Below are 19,881 nucleotides of genomic sequence, written 5' to 3' on the forward strand. Positions count from 1 at the left end.
TCAATGATAAACCACTCAGAAGGCATCCTGTTTAGTAGCATCTAGAAAGTAAAGAAGCTATGAAGGAACACCCGCTTCCTAGCTGTCTTCAGGCATGTAACCTACAGGATCCAGAGAAAGAAGCAGACTGCAACTGGTAAACAGACATAATAACGAGTTGCAAATATCAACTAACACTAATATCGAGTCCAAGATATCGACATCCAAAAATATCTACAGTCAGTATATCGTTCTCAAGAATATCGAATAAAAGGTAAGTAACATCGTTTTCCCAAATATCGAATTAATATCGTTTGCAAAAATATCGATGTTAAAAATATCGTTGTTTTATTTAGGGTTATGTATTTTAGTGTGTATTTTTAATGTGTGTGTTCTATTTTTTTGTGGAAGTATTGCATTTGTTTTTCAATATATGTGTTACATTTTTTAGAAGTTACTCATTTTTTTATAGTAAATTTTGCGTTATAGTGCCGTAGTGGGATGTGGGTTTATAGAGGAATAGGTTGGGAAGTAATTTAATTATAATAAATATATTAATAAAGTTATTAATTTTTTTATTACATTTTGTGGTTTTGCTCTGTAGCGGGATGTGGGTTTATAGGGGAATTGGGTGGGAAGTCATTTAATTAATAATTTTTAATAATTAATATGTAGGTATTTATTATTTTATATTATTGTGTTAATTAATTCATTGGTAATTAGTTAATTGGCTGTTAATAAATATTTGGTAAATATCTTAATTGTGTTATTTTTAGGAGCAGGTTGTGGGTTTATAGGGGAATATGGTGGGAAGTAATTTCATTATAATGAATTCAAATTTTAATGTTAATAAATATTTAAGATTTTATATTGTTAATTGAGGTAATTACGTTATTAGTTAATTGGTTGTTAATTAATAATAATTAATTGGTATATATGTTAATTGTGTAATTTTTTTAGGAGTGGGTTGTGGGTTTATAGGGGAGTAGGGTGGGAAGTATTTTAAGAATAATTAATTCATATTTTTTAATATGTAATATTTTTGTATTTAATATTGTTAATTGTGGTAAAGAATTTTATTTTATTTATTAATTGGGTATTAATTCATAATTAATTAATTGTTATTTGTGTTATTTTTTTAAGAGCAGGTTGTGGGTTGATAGGCGAGTAGGCAGGGAACGAATTAGTAAATTTGACCCCTATGCTAGCCAACACTTTCCCTACTGTTGCAATCCCTGGAATGGGAATAAAAACATTATTCCCCTCCACTATCCAACATTTTCCCTACTGTTTTATCTGCTGGAGTGGGAATAGTAAATTATTCCCCTCCGCTATCCAATACTTTCCCTTATGTTGCACTTGCTGGAGTGGGAATAGTAATTTTATCCCCACCACTATCCAACACTTTTTCTACTGTTGCACTCTCTGGAGTGGGAATTGTAATTTTAACCCTTCCGCTATAATATTAAACTTTCCCTACTGTTTTACCTGCTGGAGTGGGAATAGTGTAAGAGACTGGCTCTATATATACTGCACCAAATTGAGGTACAGGGTGTATAGAGTACAAGGGTCTCCAGAGGTTTGGCAGAGGTTAAAGTTAGATAGAACCTTACTCTCTAAAGTGGTAGCTTGATCGAGCAGTAAGGCAGTTTCAGAGGACAGTGTTAAGCATGTGATGTACACACTCAGTCAGCAAATGAATTCACACACTCAAGAACTGAACTCTAGGCCAATTGTTTTTGTATACAAAATATACTGTTGTTTTATTTCTAGAACCAAGCAAGCCTGGTACAGGTAAGCATATAAATACTTAACAGTAGTAAATTACTTGTATGATCACAGTTCAAAATTGCAGTATAACTTGTACTGATTTTGGTTACAGTTTAAATAAGCAGTTTGCAACACTTAGGGGGCCGATTCCGATCCGGGTCAGAAAGCGCGCCGACCGAGCCGGATGCGGGGTGTTTTCTGACCGATCCGGACTCCTGCAGTCCGACCGAGCGAGTACGATGCGGCCGTATGCTGTCGGACTCGGTTCGGTCGGAATCCCATAGAAGTCAATGGGAGCCAGTCGTACGACGCGTACATGGGCTCCCATTGACTGAATGGGTACGTCGCGGACAAGGGCGCCCCCTACAGTGGGTACACGTCGGTGCCATCCGCACCGTACATGCCTTTGTTGGGGAGACCCATGGGTCTCCCCCTGTGTCTGAGTCGTAAGGCTGCGGGTGGCGGGGGGTCCGACGTGGACACCCGAAGTCCGACTCCGGGAGCTTTTGCGAGCCGGACGCTCCAACTCGATCCGGCTGTCCGATTCGAGCATCGTACTAGCTCGGTTGTGAAACGTCTCCATTGTGCGCCACGGTTTGCTTGCGACCGAGTCGTACGGAACGGTTCAGAGCCGGAAACGATTCGGACGGAGATTTCGCGCTTGTTCGCATCGTACTTCGACGTCCGGACCCGTGTACGACTCGGACGGAAAATCAGCCTCCGAATCGGATCCGCTAATGCCGAACCCGATTCGGTGCCCTACTGACCGAAATCGGAATCGGCCCCTTAGCAGGTATAGTACATTCAAATGAATGGGCTTTTTAAGAAAAATGCAATTAATTACTTTTCAGATTACTTTTGCTAACACAGGGCTGGATCCTAGATTCAGCACTGGGACATTTCCTGTAAACAGTTGGGTAAATTCGTTTTAGTTAGAGGTACGATTTTTAAAGATTATTGTATTTCAAAAGTTGACCCTTAGAAACTTTTTCACATAGAATCACCAATGTTATCCTATGGGAGGAAATTCACTTAGCAGGTAAGTTACTTTTGCGTTACTTTTGTAATCCAGTGCTGGACTCCTAGATTCAGCACTGGGACATCTACTTAACACAGGTAAGTTTTTTTAGTTTGTACGATTTTTACAGAATATTCTTGCATTTCAAAAGTTGGCACTTAGAAACTTTTTCACAAAGAACCCCCAATGTTATCCATGGAAGGAAATTCAATTCACAGGTAAGTTACTTTTTAGTTACTTTTCTTACTCAGTGCTGGACACCTGGGTTCAACACTGGGACCTTTCCTGCAAACAGTTGAGAAAATTTGGTTAGGTTATTTGTGCGATTTTTAAGGAATATTCTTAGTTTTCAAAAGTCGACACAAACTTTTTGGAAGAAAAAGTGTCAATGTTATCCTATGAGGAAAAACAAGTCATCGGTTTCGAGGTAAGTATTCGGTCTTTGAAGTTAGGGTTCTGGGACAAGATTCAGGGGTCTCCCAAGGTCAGTGAGGCACTGTTGTTGCACACCCAGTGGCACTAGGGCGGCCGGGTGCAGAGTGTTGAGGCCCAATCTTATCCTATAGAGGATAGGGGGACTCTGGTTGGTGGCTGCTGGCAAGCAGGCCACAAGGTTGAGGGAGCAAAGCTCCTAGGGTTAAGCTCAGGGCAAGGGCATTTTTCATTAAATCCCACACAGTGTAGGTTTAATGGGCCGAGAAGTTTGATACCAAACTTCTCAGTTTTCAGGGTAGCCATTATGGTGCTGTGGAGTTCGTAATGACAAGCTCCCAGCACCATATACTCTTAATGGCAGCACTGCACTTACAATGCCTAAGAATTGGCTTAGACACTGTAGTGGTACAGGGCTCATGCACCTGTACCCTCACCACTGGAATAGGGCACCCAGCTAGAGGGTGACTGATCTATGCCAGGGCAGTGGGTTGTAGGCATGGCACACAGGGATGTGTGCCATGCCGACTCTTTACTTTGTTCTGCACCAAAACATGCAGCCTGCAAAGGCAGTATGTGTGAGTAAAAGTACAGTGCCTCTAAGGGTGGCACAATAAGTGCTGCAGCCCTTAGAGGTCTTCCCTGGTCACAGTGCCCTGGGTAACTGTGGTACCATTTACCAGGAGCTGACCTGTGGCCAGAGATGCCAATTGGGTTAGTTTTGGGGAAAGAACACAGGCCCTGGGAACCTGCTTGGCAGGGACCCAGGGCACACCAAGAAAAAGTGCATCAGTAGTCTGGCAAAAAGTGGGGAGTTACTGCAACAGAAACCCACTTTCCTACAAATAGTAAATTATTTCCCTCCACTATCCAACACTTTCCCTACTGTTGCACTCGCTGGAGTGGGAATAGTAAATTTTACCGCTACGCAATTCAACACTTTCCCTACTGTTGCACTCGCTGGAGTGGGAATAGTAATTTTATCCTCTCCACTAGCCAACACTTTCCCTACTGTTGAACTCGCTGGAGTGGGAATATTAATTTTATCCCCTCCGCTATCCAAAACTTTCCCTACTGTTGCACTCACTGGAGTGGGAATAGTAATTGTTACCCCTCCGCTATCCAACAATTCCCCTACTGTTGCACGCCCTGGAGTGGGAATAGTAAATTATTTCCCTCCGCTATCCAACACTTTCCCTACTTTTGCACTCCCTGGAGTGGGAATAGTAATTTTTACCTCTACGTTATCCAACACTTTCCTTACTTTTGCACTCCCTGTTTTGGGAATAGTCAATTATTCCCCTCCGCTATCCAACACTTTCCCTACTGTTGCACTTCTTTGAGTGGGAAAAGTAATTTTATCCCCTCGGCTATCCAACATTTCACTACTGTTACCGTTAATGAAGTGTCAAATGAAATTGTAAAAAAAGATACACATTTTAATATTTTAATGTATTATATTATATATATTTTAATTTTATTTTTCCGGTGTATGTATATATCTGTATTTATAATTTTTAATATGTGTTTAATAATTTTTAATGTATTAAAATCATTTATTAGTTATATTAGGTTAATATACATTATATTTTATATATATATATGTAGGTTTTATTTATTTTTACATTATATTTATTACTTATCATTTTAAACATTTTCTAATAATTCTATTTTTTTTAATATGTATTTTTTGCCATATTTTACACAATTTTTTTTAACATTTATTTAAAAAAACTATATTTTAAACAACAATATTTTTGACTGCGATATTTTTTATCGAAATTTTTGTATTTACCATTATGAAAATAGGACTTCGATATTTTGGACAACAATATATTTGTCCTGATAGTTTTGAAGCTCGACATTTTTGCTGTCGATATTCTGTCAGTGATCCACTGCAACTAGAATGAGAACTCTGCACATATTTACAGATCTGAATGGAAATTGATGTGTAGGGTTGTTGAACACACACCTAAATAGACTTCATAAGCATAATCTCCTATTCAGAGATTTGCTAGGGAAAAAAACTCACAAGCGTAATCAAATCAGGTCAGTCCAAGAGTTGATTGTATAATAAGACTGAAGACACGGGGGGGGGGGTGGGGAGGGAGAAGAGGTCGTCTGTTGCCTCCATTTTTGAAATCTGGGATGAAATGAAGTTTGAAGGAAAAGAATATCACTTCTGAAATTCCATCTACCTTTGCACAAACTGACTGAAAAGGAGAACCAGAAGCAGTTAGAAAATTACCAGAGACGCGTAACCTGGAGAACTCAGCAGTAAATGTATAGGATCATCCATAGACTAAAGCGAATGCAGTTACAGAAAGGTTTGTTGTTTATTCACACAACTCCATCGTCGTAGTTAAGTCAAAGACTAATCCATTCAAATTTATGCACAAAGTAACATGAGAAGCTTTTTTTTTCTTCACATCCCACCATCAATGGGTTCACCCGACGAATTCAGATTAAAAGCACATTTAATGCACAGGTGACTAATGCCACTGTGAACATGTTGGAATCAATGACAGTAATTGCCTTACAAAAGCGTTCATACAGAGTCACTATCAAAACAATGATTTTGATATCATGTTGATTATCAATGCCATTCAACGTATCTAAAAGATCAAATACTTTTTCATTTTCAGAGTATGTGCCGAAAGTGTTATATAAAATCAAGTACATTGAAATAGATGTATGCAACCCCTTTGCAATATCTTTCGATGTTAGTTATTTCAACATTTATGTATTAGAAAATGAAATGACGACAAAATAGGATTAATTTAGATAGTAAAACGCGGTTGGCACGCGTTAGCAACTTTGCCACTTTGATATTTCCTTAGTGCAATTCAAAATACACTTACAAAATCTTCATAAGCATGTCCAGAAGTGTTGACTGTGAAGGGCGCACCATTCTTCTCACCATCTTTATTCTGAATTAGGCCTTGAAGTTCACTTATATTTTGAGAAGACAGTGGCATGGCATCCTAGAAAAATAAAAGTAACCCACTACTGTGTGAAAATATAAAACTCAAACAACTATGGAGAAAGTCACTTTGGACATTTGTTTTCCCACAACAGATGTTCATTAACTTTCAAAATCAAGAACATGGTAAATGCATTGCACCACAATTAAAACGTCAGCAATTCTCCAGTTTTCCCCAAAAAATGAATGTGTCCTTAACTGGAGCTCTTGAAAAGTGCTCTAATACCTTGGGGTTGAGTTGGAGCTAAAGGCACCAATGATGACGATTACCACCAGCTCAAATTAAGCAACGATCTACAGACTGTCCGAGTACCTGCTCCCACTTTTTCAAATGTGGCAATTCAGTAGAGTTTTGGGAAGAGGGGATTTAAGGTTGTACATAAATAGATAATAAGTCTTGCACAACTTCTTTTTTTTTTTAAATAGAGTCAAGTCCCTTGCACCCGAGAGATGATGAAATCTTTTGGACTCATCTAGGGTAAAGTCTTTTTTTTTTTTTAAACGTGCCAGAGGATTTCATTTTCAATTAATGGAAGAAGTCCTCCAGAAATCTTCAATCTTCTTCTCTTTCCCTTTCCCTTTCCCTTTATAAGATGGTCTCCCAGGAGGGCAGATGTAAAATCTGGATTGCAGTGTATAGGATTAGATCTTTGCACAGTTTTAAGACTTAACTAAGATTTATAATCTCCCTAATAGGAGTGCAACAGTCTTCAGTAGAATAGTTTAAGAGGATGGAGTTATTTGCTACAAACATAGGGCATGCATCACATATATGAGTTGTTGGTGCCTGCGTGTGCATGCACACACCAAATGCCCCCATTACAACAACATAGCAATTTGCTGCACCTAAGTGGTCACTGGGTTCACCTACATGGTAGAGCGTTCACCACAGGACACGCTGTGAAGGTTTGGTTTGCTGGAGGCCTGCCCACTCTTTTTTGGGTAGATGAAATGCTAGCCTCCACAAGTGTGAGTACATTACTTGAACACAAGCATCCTTGCGGAGGCTGGCAGGTTCATCTCAAGGGGCTTGTGCTAGTTGTGTATGAGAAAATGACTTTTGTGTTGCTCCATCTGCAGAATTTACACTTGTACACCTCAAGCTGACTTTAAAGAGTTCCAGGATCCTTTTACCGTGAGGTCCATGACTGAACCTTTATGGGTAGATATCAAGCGCCACCTCAAAGTCACATACCCATTCACGGAGGTGCTTGCAACTCGTTCGCCAAGCATTGTGTTGCAGGTATTTAGTCCACCCTCTGTGGCCAGAATTTTGTAGCACATCCTTCTATAACACAAGCATGTACTGGGCTTAAGAGTATTCCCTCACTGGCAGAGGACAAATTAAGGGCAAATTAGGTCTCACCCCTGTTTGAACACTTTCTGTAATACAGATGCATCTGTGTGCACAAGTGGAGCGCTTGGGTACTGCCAATCTCCACTCCCTGCAATGATGTGATATTCTGAATTATGTCAAACTGAATCATTGAAGAACTGATACATGATTACTCCAACAAGTGAGAGAAGAGATCTGGTCAATCAGCCCGACTTCCTACAATCACAGCAAGCATAACAAAACTATATCATCACACCTAAACGTTAAAGCACATTTCAGCACTGGCATATTAGCTGATATTAGGCTGAACTCCCATTAATGACAGACAGTCTCCAGTCATACTTTAAAAAAAATGTATGCATGTACCCACCTTCATATGTTGAATGGTATAGGAAATATTCTTCACGCAAAGTCTCACAGCCTTTTCCAAGCTTCTAAACATTTTTTCTTCTTTGTCAAATGTTTTGTCCTTTACCTAAAATACAGGTTTGTATATATATTAAAAACAATTACTGGCACAAATAGAAAATGTACGAAAATAAAAGCACTATAAAGCATCCATGTCCCTTGACAGCATGTGTTTCATACTCAAATGAAGATTAAAGGACTCGCTATTGTTAGCACAATATGTGGCTGAATAGCCCCCAGTTTGCCCTCAGCTTAAGCCCCAGTAGCTGTGGCACTGAGCAGCAAGGCGTACGCAGAGGAACAAGTGTTAAGCATTTGAACAGCATCAAAAAGAAGTGGGAAGGATGTGCCCACACGCGGGTCCCGTGCACACTGTGCCACTGGATTTAAGCTAGCGTGGCTGATGATGGGTGATATTCCGAAACCCGCCCTAGGATGCTTATTTCTGGTCCAGGAAGGGCCGGCCTGGCAGTTCAGGCTGCACTGTTCCTATGGGGAGCAGGGTCAAGCCTGATTTGCGTATGGCTGGTTCCAAATTGAGTTGGCATGGTGAGCAAAAAATTATGGATTAAACCCAGATCTGTGACTGGAATGAATGTTTGATTTGCTCAGCATTCCGTCCTTCATGTGTTTTTTTTTCTTTTACCTCAACAATAGGGCAGCCCTCCCCCGATGCTAGTCTTCGGCCCTTCAAAGTAGGCTTCACCATAGAAGCCTGCCTTTTGAGGCTAACATCCAAGTGGCTTCCTACAGGAGGAAGGTGACACCTCCCTGGCCTCCAATCCCTCATTGTTCTCCTTCCTGAGAGTCATTAGCAAGTCTCTCCAAGAGGGCAGAAAGCGGTCTCATGGAGCAGGTTCCGTGTGTGCCCTAGAAGGCAAAGGAGTTTTAAAGGCAATAAAGGGGCAGTTCTGCTAAAGCTGCACACTGTGAACAAGTTACATTAATTTTGACTTGAGATACAACTTGAACTTAATGTAAAGGGTTTTTTGATACTTTCGAGTGCCCACTTTAGTCGCATCGTTCACAAGTTAGCACAAATGAGGGGTCAGCATGCAACGCTGTACTCACCAATTGGGTGGCCAAGTGTTTCCACAGTAAAAACTGTTGTTTCAGCTGTTATACTGTCAGGACATGTAAAGTACATGTCCTGCCTATGTCATATGGTGCACCTTGCCTTTAGGGATCTGTAGGCCTGCCAGAGGGGTGACTTGCACACAGGTATAGGGGAAGCAGTGGCTTTGCCATTGCTTTTAATGGCAAAGTTGGCCTAGAAGTGCAGGAGTGCTCTACCAGTCTGCGGTGGCAGACTGGGTGGGGGGACTTGTTTTACTTATGGAACCTCCTGGGTGGCACAATCAGTGCTGCAAGCCCTGGGTATTCCTCTAACGTACATGCCCTGGTACCATTTACTAGGGACTTACAAGTAAGTTAGCCATTTCCAGTTGGGTACAGTAAATTCGACATACATTTTAGGGTCCGGGCACTTGCACGGAGGTCACTTCACTCTCAGAGCTGAAAAACCATCAGCATCAATCAAAAAACTTGGGAGTGACCATGCAAAAAGAGGCATTTTCTTACAATACTGCAACATACTATGAACATATATCATTTAGTATTGAACAAACACTCCAGTTCAAGGCTAATAATAATGAGAAAGCATAAAGGCAATATGAATTAATATGTAAGATTAGGCATGCATGTTGATAAAAGCCAGGTAGGTAAACAAATAACATGGTCAGTGAAATAAAATGAGAAGTACAGCTTTTTAACATCATAAACCTTAAATAGCCCAGGTACAATAATTCAGGTCAACTAATTGGGAATTCCATAGTATGGGTAGCATGTCACTTCCTGTGATATTTGCAGCATTCTTTTAACATTGATAAAAAATAGAACATTGAAGTGAAAGAGGTAATGGTTAAATTGGGGCATCTAAGAAATTAAATTATCCATGAAAAAATAGTCCTAGCCTGGCAAAATATCAATGAAACCTTCTCTCCCCTCCTCCTTTCACTGGGTAAAATAACTGAAGGAGATACTGAAGATACATGTTTAAATTACTCACTACAAATAAACCTGAAACTTTACTCATTTGTTTCCAAAGGGTTTCCTCATATGTCCATCAAAAGTGATTTGTTGTCCCCTCAAATGCACATGCTCTTCGGTCAGTAGGGCAAAAATTATTTTTAATGGATTGTTGGTCGACCCTTGCAAAGATGCCATCACAGACGATAGACAAGAAAATGATCGGGATAACTGTATAAGAAGGATCAGTCATGGGGTAGGGTTGGGGTTTTAAAGGTATTCCTTTGATCTGAACATGAAAGCCTCCTTGATGATAAAGAGGAAACGTTCTTCATGAGTGTAAGGAGTAATTGTAAATCTGGGGAAGGTTAGTTAGTCAGTATAAAGAAAAGGGCCGTTAAATACAGTCTTACAGCCTGCTGCCGAGGGCTGTACCAGAGTCAAAGGCCCTGAACCAGAGTTATAGGCTTGAGCTGCAGGAGAGAGCCTATAACGAGAGATCACATCTTATTTCACAATGTTCATTCAATGAAAAAAAACCTAAGTGCTGATGTTTGCATAGTACTCAGTAAAACTGTCCTCTAGACATTCCTGATACATACCTGAGGGTCTCCCCCAGTCAAGATCTTCAGATGGCTTGTCACTCGCTTTGACTTTTTACTGATGGAATGGATATTCAATTTGGAGAGCTTGTCCTTGAGGGATTCCTCTTCATCACTCCTCCTATACTTCAGCACTTAAAGGCAGAGATAAATTAGCGCCCAGAAATCAGGATCAAAGGGCTTCAAACAAGACAACCATCTCTTATTACGGTATGGAATATTTCACATTACGGAGGTGACAAACACCAGCTTTCAACGTATTTTGTTTATTTACATTGTCATGCGAGTGGAAAATACAGATCAGAAAAAAGAAAATGCCCCTTAAAATGAACATATACATGGAGATATATATGTGCAAAAAAGAAGCAGAGAACTCTGGGTAGTTCTCACGTTTAGGTGGAAAGGTTGAGGTGAGCAGATCTAGATTGTCGCTGGTGTTGAGAGTGCTCTATACAGGAGCTGCTTTCCACCTAAACTTGAGAACTACCCAGAGTTCTCTGCTTCTTATTTGCATAATGTATTCGTCTCTCTATGCCTGAAAGGTTATTTCTTTTACTTATACTGGGTGCTCCCTTGTGTGTGGACAAAGCTATACCTCTCTGAAGAGCTCTAATTAGAGCGTAACACTGTGTCAGGGGTTGCTTTTACTCATTTCAGGTTGGCTTGGTTGGTATTTTACCAATTCAAAGCTGTAATACTGTGCCTGGAGAGGTAAATGTATTTTTTCATTTTACAGCTAGGCAAGGACAGCACTGTGCTAGTCCTATGCTTAAAGACTTTGTTGTAGAAATGGCAAAAGACTTTGGGGCATATTATCAACAGGCAGCGATAATTATCGCTAAGCGCGGGTTTAAATATCGCCGGCTATCGCTGGATTACATCGCCGAGTTAGCGCGTTATCATCAACGCTTAACTTCAAGGCGATAAAAAAATCCAGCGATAGCGGTGAAATGCCAGAATATCGCTGGAAATCCAGCGATAACACCGCAGCAATAGGGAAATCATTGATAATATGCCATGGTGGACTTATCCTGACAATCCACCTCCCATTGACAAGATGGCTAAGTCAGGTTTAAATCAGGCGTTCACATACCAGCGATAATCGCGGTTAGCGCGACTTTTGTTATCGCTACGGAGATCCGAGGCCGGATTGAGAATAGAGGGAAGTTGCGTTAGCGACAGTATTCATGTTATTTTAGTGTGGAATGCCCACGTTGCATGTCATTAGCGATAAATATCGCTGACATGCAAAGTGGAGAAAAGACGGCTGCTACCGCAAGGAAACCCGCGTTAGCGTGTCCTTGATAATAGAGCAATATTTAAAATTGCGGCTTTTTGGCCGAAAACGGACGCTAAAGCAGCAAACTTGAGGTTGATAATATGCCCCCTTTGTCCTTTTCTGTGTCGGCGTGGATGGAAATGTGCTAATCCTATGCTTAAAGACTTTGATAGAAAATCAGACATTTGAGGTGAGCAGATCTAGAGTGTCGCTGGTGTTGAGAGTGCTCTATACAGGAGCTGCTTTCCACCTAAACTTGAGAACTACCCAGAGTTCTCTGCTTCTTTTTTGCATAATTTATTCATCACTCTATGCCTGAAAGGGTCTTTTATATATATATATATATATATATATATATATATATATATATATATATATATATTCACTTAAAAAACCATAGGTTTCACACATGTTATAGTTAGCTGTACATTTCACTCGTAAAAAACCAATGAAATTCCACGTTATAGTTAGATCAGGTAACTATAACTTGCGCGCCCACAATAAACTGCTGATGACGTCACATATTACATCACTCATGACATGGTCAGTGACATCACTCATGACATCAATGATGACATCTGAAATTACACATTGTGGATTGCGGTCGCGCAAGTTATAGTTACCTGATCTAACTATAACGTGGAATTTCATTGGTTTTTTACAAGTGAAATGTACAGCTAACTATAACATGTGTGAAACCTATGGTTTTTAAAGTGAATTTGCAAGGTTTTGTAAATGATAATTCCTAACTATAACGTGTGTGAAACCTATGTTTTTTTTCAGTGAATTTGTACGGTTTTTTTAAATGCTAAGTTATGTATTTATTTTTTATTTTTTTTTCTGGTTTTTCACTGTGCGCACACCCTGCGCGCACGGTGCGCTTCGCGCACGGTGCGCGCGCTGTGGGCGCTCGGTGCACTTCGCGCACCGAGTGCCCACGTTGCGCAGTCCATGCCGTGCGCGCCTCCCCTTTTTTTACACAGTAACATTTGTTTTTTTCTCCCTTGTGGGTCCTTTAATTTATTTAATAAATGTGATTGTTACTTCTTTATTTTTTTTTTATTTTTTTTCCCGTGCGCGTACGGTAAGCTTACCGTACGCGCACTCCGCGATTTTTTTTTAAAATTATTAAATGTATTTTTCGTACTTTTGGGTCCTTCTTGGACCCCCTGACAAACACTAGGGGGTCTGCAACTCTCTTCGTTGCCCCCTTTTCACGTTCCCCACCTTTGTTTGTCAGTGCGAGAGACAGAAAATGGCGGCCGACACTTCCTGATTTCGACCGATTCGAATGTTTACAGTCATGTAACCACCAATCAGAATTGAGCTCGCGTACGGTAAGCTTACGGTAAGCGCACGGAGCGCGCTTACAGATATATATATTGATTTAAATGCTATTTTCTCAGGACCTACTGAACAGATTTACACCAGACCTACAAAAGGCACATCCTTGACCTGAGGACTACCTCTCTGCCAAATTTCAAGTAATTATGTTCAGCCGTTCGGGCTGTAGCTCGGACTAAAGGTCCTATGGGAAAATGCATGGGGAAAACGCGTTTTGGGACCCCCCTTTTTTCTCAGCCCCCGCTTGACGAATCCCCCCGAGACTTTCAGGGTAGGAGCGGAGCGTAGCGCCCCATTAGTTTTGAAAATTTTGCGAGGATTCGTCGACCGGCGCCAAAGTTATTCCAAATAGAATGTTGCGGATTTCCTATAGAAACACGGTCCTAACTATAACTATCTACTGGCGACCGCCAGTAGATTATATATATATATATATATATATATATATATATATATACATACATATACATACATACATACATACAAACACATGGATATAGATATAGGTATATAGATATATATTATTTACTGGCGGTCGCCAGTAGATAGTTAGAGTTAGGACCTATTTTCCATAGGAAATCCGCAACATTCTATTCCCAATAAGTCTGGCGGCGATTGACGAATCTTCGCGAAATTTTCCAAACTTTTAGCCAGCTATGCTCCGCTCCTACCCTGAAGGTTTCGTGGTGATTCGTCAAGCGGGGGCCGAGAAAAATAGGGGGGTCCCAAAACGCGTTTTCCTCATGCAATTTCCCCATAGGATCTGTTGTCGCAGCTACAGCCCGAACTGCTGAACGGAATTACACCAAATTTGGCAAAGAGGTAGTCCTCAGTTCAGACTCGTGCCTTTTGCTTAAATGGTGTAAATCCGTTCAGTAGTTCCTGAGAAAATTAGGGTAAAAAAGTTAGTGATATCTATGGCCGGGGAGGATCCGCGCACCCTCCCCGAACCCTCCCGAGCACGAGCTGAATGCTAATTGGATGCCAACACTCTGAATCAGGAAACCGAAAAAAGGCGCAAAACGCGACAAGGATGCAGGGTAGAAACACCCTGACCCCCTAGGCCTGCTCAGGGGGTCCCACAAGGACCCCCAAGGCCAAACTTTTTTTTTAAAAAAATTCAAAAATCGTGGGATGCGCGTAGGGTCTGCGCATCCCGCTGACGGAAAAAAAAAACGAAGTGCGGGCTCTCGCGCTTCGTTTTTATTTAGCCCCGTGGGGGCAATATCTCTATCATAATGGGAGGCCCAGAGGGGCCCCCCAGCCCCGGGGACCGCCATCCCCGGGGCTTTAATTTAATGTATGCATGGGGGCTCATGCCCCCCCACACGTCCCGGGGACCGCCACCTCCCCGGGGCACTAAATATTTAAAATAGGGGGTCCGTTACGGACCCCCAAGCCCCGGGGACCACCACCCCCGGGGCTTAAAATTAAGTGGGAGGGGGGCCGCACGGCCCCCCTCCTGGAGCCAAAGATGGCCCTGGGGACCGCCACCCCCCAGGGCCGGCTCCTGCAGTGTCCCGGGGTGCCCACCCCCGGGACACTGCTGTTTGCAATGGCAGGGCGGGAGCCTCGCGGCTCCCATCCTGCCATTGCAAACTGCTTTGCTTCATTGAAGCGAGAGCAGGGAAACCTGCTCCTGCTTCAATGAAGCAAAGCAGATTGCTTTTCCATATGGGGAGCAGCATGTTACCTGCTTGCCATGTGGAAAAGTAATGCCGGCTCCCGCAGGAAGCGGGAGCCGGCTGGGACCGTGGGGGGATTGGGACCCCCCCCATGGTCCCCAACGAGGTGGCCAGGCCCCGGGGGATGGGCCAGTAGTGGCCCGGGAGGGGGGCCACGCGGCCCCTCTTCTAAAAATCTAAAAAATTTATAAATAAAAAAAACTGCCCCGGGGGATGGGGTCCCCGGGGCAAATTATGGCCTCTGTAGGGGGGCCACGCGTCCCCCTTCCCGATTGTTTTTTTATAAAAAAATACAAATTGGGGGCAGGCCCTGGGGGATGGGGTCCCCAGGGCCAAAAAATAAGAAAAAGAAGGGGGGCTACACAGCCCCACTTCTTAAAAAGATTTTTTTTTTTTTTAAACGGGATCTGGGAGGAGGCCACGCCCCCTCCTTTCAGGGGGCGCGTTTGCAGAGGGGGAACGAATTCCCCTTCAATACTGGGGTCCCTGGGGGCCAACTAGCCCACCAGGAACCTCCAGTATGCGCCAGGGGGCTGCGTTGCAGAGAGGTGTAATGAGGCCACGCCCCTTTTTACACCTCTCTGCAACGCAGCTCCTTGGCGCTTACTGGAGGTACCTGGTGGGCTAGTTGGCCGCCAGGGGACCTCAGGATTCAAGGGGACTTAATCTCCCAACTTAAAACGTGCCACGGGGCGCGTTTGCAAAGTGGTGAAGGTAGGGGGCGGGGCCTGAGGTGAGATCTGTGCAAACACGCACTGTGGTGCTTTTTAGGTTGGGGAATTAATTCCTCTTCAATCCTGAGGGTCCCTGGGGACCAACTAGCCCACCAGGTACCTCCAGTAAGCGCCACGGAGCGGTGTTGCAGAGTGTTGTAAAAAGGGGCGTGGCCTCTGAATACCTCTCTGCAATGCAGCTCCCTGGCGCATACTGGAGGTACCTGGTGGGCTAGTTGGCCCCCAGGGGACCTCAGGATTGAAGAGGAATTAATTCCCCAACTTAAAACGCGCCACAGGGCGTGTTTGCACACGTCACCTCAGGCCCCTCCCCCTTCCTTCACCATTGTACAAATATTCCTCTAAAATCAGCCAAACTACGAATTCCGATTTACTCACCTGTAATCAGGAGAGAACCCAGTGCTGCATCTTTTAGCCCAGCACTGACCCAGAAAAGTCATTCTAAGCGTACTTACCAGTAACTTGTATTTCCTTCCATAGGAATCCATTGTGTGGTTTTCACCAGAAAATGTTCAAAGTGTCCATTTTTGAAACGTACAAATATTCCTCTAAAAATCAGCCGAACTACGAATTCCGATTTACTCACCTGTTATCAGGAGAGAACCCAGGGCTGCATCTTTTAGCCCAGCACTGACCCTGAAAAGTAATTCTAAGCGTACTTACCAGTAACTTGTATTTCCTTCCATAGGAATCCATTGTGTGGTTTTCACCAGAAAAGTTTCTAAGTGTCTATTTTCACAAAATAAAAATATTCCTAAAAAATCGTCTGTATGACTTAAACACATTCTTTCAACTGTTTACAGGAGGTTGGCCAGTGCTGGATCCAGGATCCACCACTGAGTAAGAAAAAGTAACGATAACACTACTTACCTGCTAAGTGAATTTTCTGCCATAGGATAGGTCAGTTAAAACCTTTGCCATCAACTACAGAACACATGAACAACAGGACAATAACTGGCCAGACAAGGGGGAACTACTGATTGCAGTGAGGGTGCAATACCTGGCTTTTCTGCCAAGCTTGTCTTTCTTCCTAAATTCCTTCCAGCATTACTTGCTTTCACAGGTCTAGTGCTAAGAAACCAATAGTCATCACGTGATTTATGAATTTATTTAACAAAACACAACATAACATGACATTGTGGTGCCGACAAAATCAAAAGGCATTATATTTTGTGTTTGGGAGCTACTATTATTAGTGTTGTAATTGTGACCACATCAGACAAGCATTGGCAAAGCCAATAGGTCTCGCCTATGCAAGATCTATTGGCTTTGCCAATGTGTGTTAGCCATGTTGTACGCCAGCATGGCAGCTGCTCAGCCTGGCTAAAGGTTAGTAACTTAGAGGAGAGTGGCGTGGAGTGGAGTGAAGTGGAATGGCGAAGAGTGGAGTAGAGTGTTGTGTATTGGAGTGGCATAGAGTAGAGTCACCTAGAGTGGCGTACAGTAGAGTGGTGTAGCGTAGAATGGGCTGGTGTGGTGTATTGAGGTAGAATGTTGCAGAATACAGTGGTGTAGAATGTAGTGACATAGTATTCAGCGGTAACCCTTTAGCAGACTTGCTCCTTTCATAGCGCAGCTCTGTCTGGTAGCTGTGGCTGCCCTTGCTGCTGTTGCTACTGACCCAGAGGTCAGGAGTTCAAGGCCCTCCTCCACCAGCAGGCTCCTGTCTGCGCCTCATCCCTGGTGATCCAGTGGTAGTGTGTCACTGCTCTGCGTGCTTTACTGCCCTTTGGTCTCCCTCTTTCTGCTCGTTCCTTCTCTTGACTGCCTCTGCCCTTTTGGGCTTTGCTGCCCTCTTTTCACTTTCTTTTCATTTGCTCGCTCTGCTTTTTTTTCATTTTTTCCCCCTGCTTATGTCCCCCTGCAGCTGCGACCCCTCCGCGGCTCTGCCCCCTCCAGTGTCCCTTTCCATGTTTTCCCACCTTCCAGCTGTTAAGCCCCTCCGCAGCACTACTTAATGGCGGCCTCTGCACAGCCACGTGCAGCGTACATGCCAAAGGCAAGCCCATCTGTGACCGTCTGCGCCTGGACCGCATCCAGCACCAGGATCCCAATTATCGCTCCTTCCACCGCTTTGATGCCAGCACCCTCCTCTCCCTCAACCCCGGACACCACACTGTCTGCCACCTTGCGTCACTGAAGATGTAGGGACACTTTGCCTGCCGGAACTGCAACCACACCTTCACCCATGCTAAAACGCAAGCTCCTCTCGCCGCTCAGCCGACCAACAGTGCTCCCGACCGAATCAACTGCATACTCCTCAACGTGCGAACCCTCCACAAACACGCCATGGAAATCTGGGATCTCCTCGATGCCACCTCTCCTGACATCACTTTCTTCATGGAAACCTGGACCAACCCATCCTCCGGACCGGACATCGACATCACCATCCCCAGCGGCTACAAAATCAGCCGCAAAGACTGCCCAACCAGCCAGGAGGAGGCATCACCATCGTTCACAAGAACAACCACCGACTAACCACGCACTCCAACGACAACCATGGAACACCTCCATTTCCAGATCCAGTACAACTCAAACACCACCCTCCACGGACCCTCATCTACAGGCCCCCCTGGACCCCGATCGCCCTTCACAGACACCATCGTAGACCTCATCGCACCCCAGGTTCTTGCATCCACGACTACAACCTACTCAGAGACCTCAACTTCCACATGGACAACCCCAGCGCCTCCATACTGGAGAACCTCGCCAACATCGGTCTCAAGCAGCTGGTCACCGCACCGACCCACACAGCCGGACATACGCTAGACCCAGTTTTCTCCGCCAGTGGGAACATCAGCTACAGCCACACCACCAAACTCTCCTGCGTGCACCTTGCCTTCACCATACCCACCAACCTCATTGCCCCCCTGTCGCAGCTGGGGAAAGGACACGGAAGAACTTCTTAATGACTCCCTCAGAACAAAATATATTTGTAAATTCAGCCATTGTTCTCCAAACATCAGTAAATGAGTTTTGAAAATACGCACATTTTCATCTGAAATCCACACTTTTTAATTTTGGTTTACATATAGTTAATTCAAACAAGCAAAAGCTTCAAAGTTAGTAGCTTGGGCTGCACATAGGAGAGCTGCTTACATGTAGCTGGGGAGCTGCCAGTAGCTCACGAGCTACTCATTGGAAAAATCTGGTTTAGGTCTTTGTGATGGAGCCTGAAAATGATTGTGTAAGTTAGTTATAAGTGACATATCATTTGATATATTTTGCTTGTAAGGAAAGAAGAGGAGCGTGTGGTTTGACGACAGTTGTGTAGAGAGATTTGATCATTCTAATGACAGAAGCCCTCATTTAAGAAATCGTAAATTGCGACAAATAATTCACGATTTGTGATTTTTTAAATGGAAATTTACAAAAATGGCTTTGGAAAAGTCATCTCAATTTGCACAACGACATCTACTGAATCCACTGGTATTTTACTAACCAACCTCTGTAGTAATAGGTAGGTTGATTCACAAAATACCAAGTCATAGTGGGTGAGATAGGTGACAAACTGCGACCCACTACGATTGGCTACATTCACAGGCATAGCGGCCTGCTGGGGTCAGCAGAACCCCATGTCCGTGATTGCATTTAAATAAAGCTATTTATATTTAAATGCAGCCGATTTTCCATGAAGGAAAACGGGATGTGTTTAAAAACAAAAAATAAATAAAAATAAAACTTTTTTAGGAGCAGGCAGTGGCCTGTGGAAGCACTATCTACTCCTAAAAAATTTGCAAATGGTTTACAAACTCCTTTGAGGAGTTGGTAAAATATTAATACACCCCTCAACGAATCAGAATCCGGAAAGGAGTCCCTTACATACTCTTCCCAAATATGGATTCTGTATCCGTTCCCAAACTCATCTCAGTTTGGGTTTTGTGAATAGAAAAATTGTCATTTTGCAGTCGCAAATGCTCCAGTTTATGAATCAGAGCCTTTCTGGCTGCAAAATAGTTTTTCACATGCGGGTCAATGTTTTTAAAAGAAAGTCATTGCAGTTATAGTTAAGTACAAAGACTGCTCTGGAGCGTAAACATAAGTTGTAGCAGACAATATAATGACCTGTTGTGAGCCTAGTTTGCGGAATATATACATCAGTTTCGCAGTCGCCTCGCTTTATTGTACTGTTCCTTCCTCTTTCTAAGCCTCCATGCTAAACTGAGCACTGTTATTGGAGAAGAAAAGTCCACATAGATAAACAATTCCTTCCTTTTTCCAATGCTTTATGATAAACAGAGCAGTCTTTGTGGTAGAGGAACAGATTACATAGAAAACAAGCA

At 43.0% G+C, this 19,881-nt stretch overlaps 1 protein-coding gene across 1 annotated transcript in view; it reads right to left on the reverse strand.

The window, feature by feature from the left end:
- Positions 1 to 19,881, reverse strand: part of ARHGEF38 (Rho guanine nucleotide exchange factor 38) — a 332,434-nt gene that overhangs the window by 43,548 nt on the left and 269,005 nt on the right. The window contains exons 7-9 of the mRNA XM_085641412.1: positions 10,557 to 10,690; positions 7,889 to 7,993; positions 6,061 to 6,183 (exon numbers count right to left, since the gene is read on the reverse strand). Coding sequence (XP_085497538.1) covers positions 6,061 to 6,183; positions 7,889 to 7,993; positions 10,557 to 10,690 — 362 coding nt within the window. The remainder of the gene's footprint in view (positions 1 to 6,060; positions 6,184 to 7,888; positions 7,994 to 10,556; positions 10,691 to 19,881) is intronic.

Source organism: Triturus cristatus, chromosome 2_2, assembly GCF_964204655.1.
Source record: "Triturus cristatus chromosome 2_2, aTriCri1.1, whole genome shotgun sequence".
Taxonomy (NCBI): domain Eukaryota; kingdom Metazoa; phylum Chordata; class Amphibia; order Caudata; family Salamandridae; genus Triturus; species Triturus cristatus.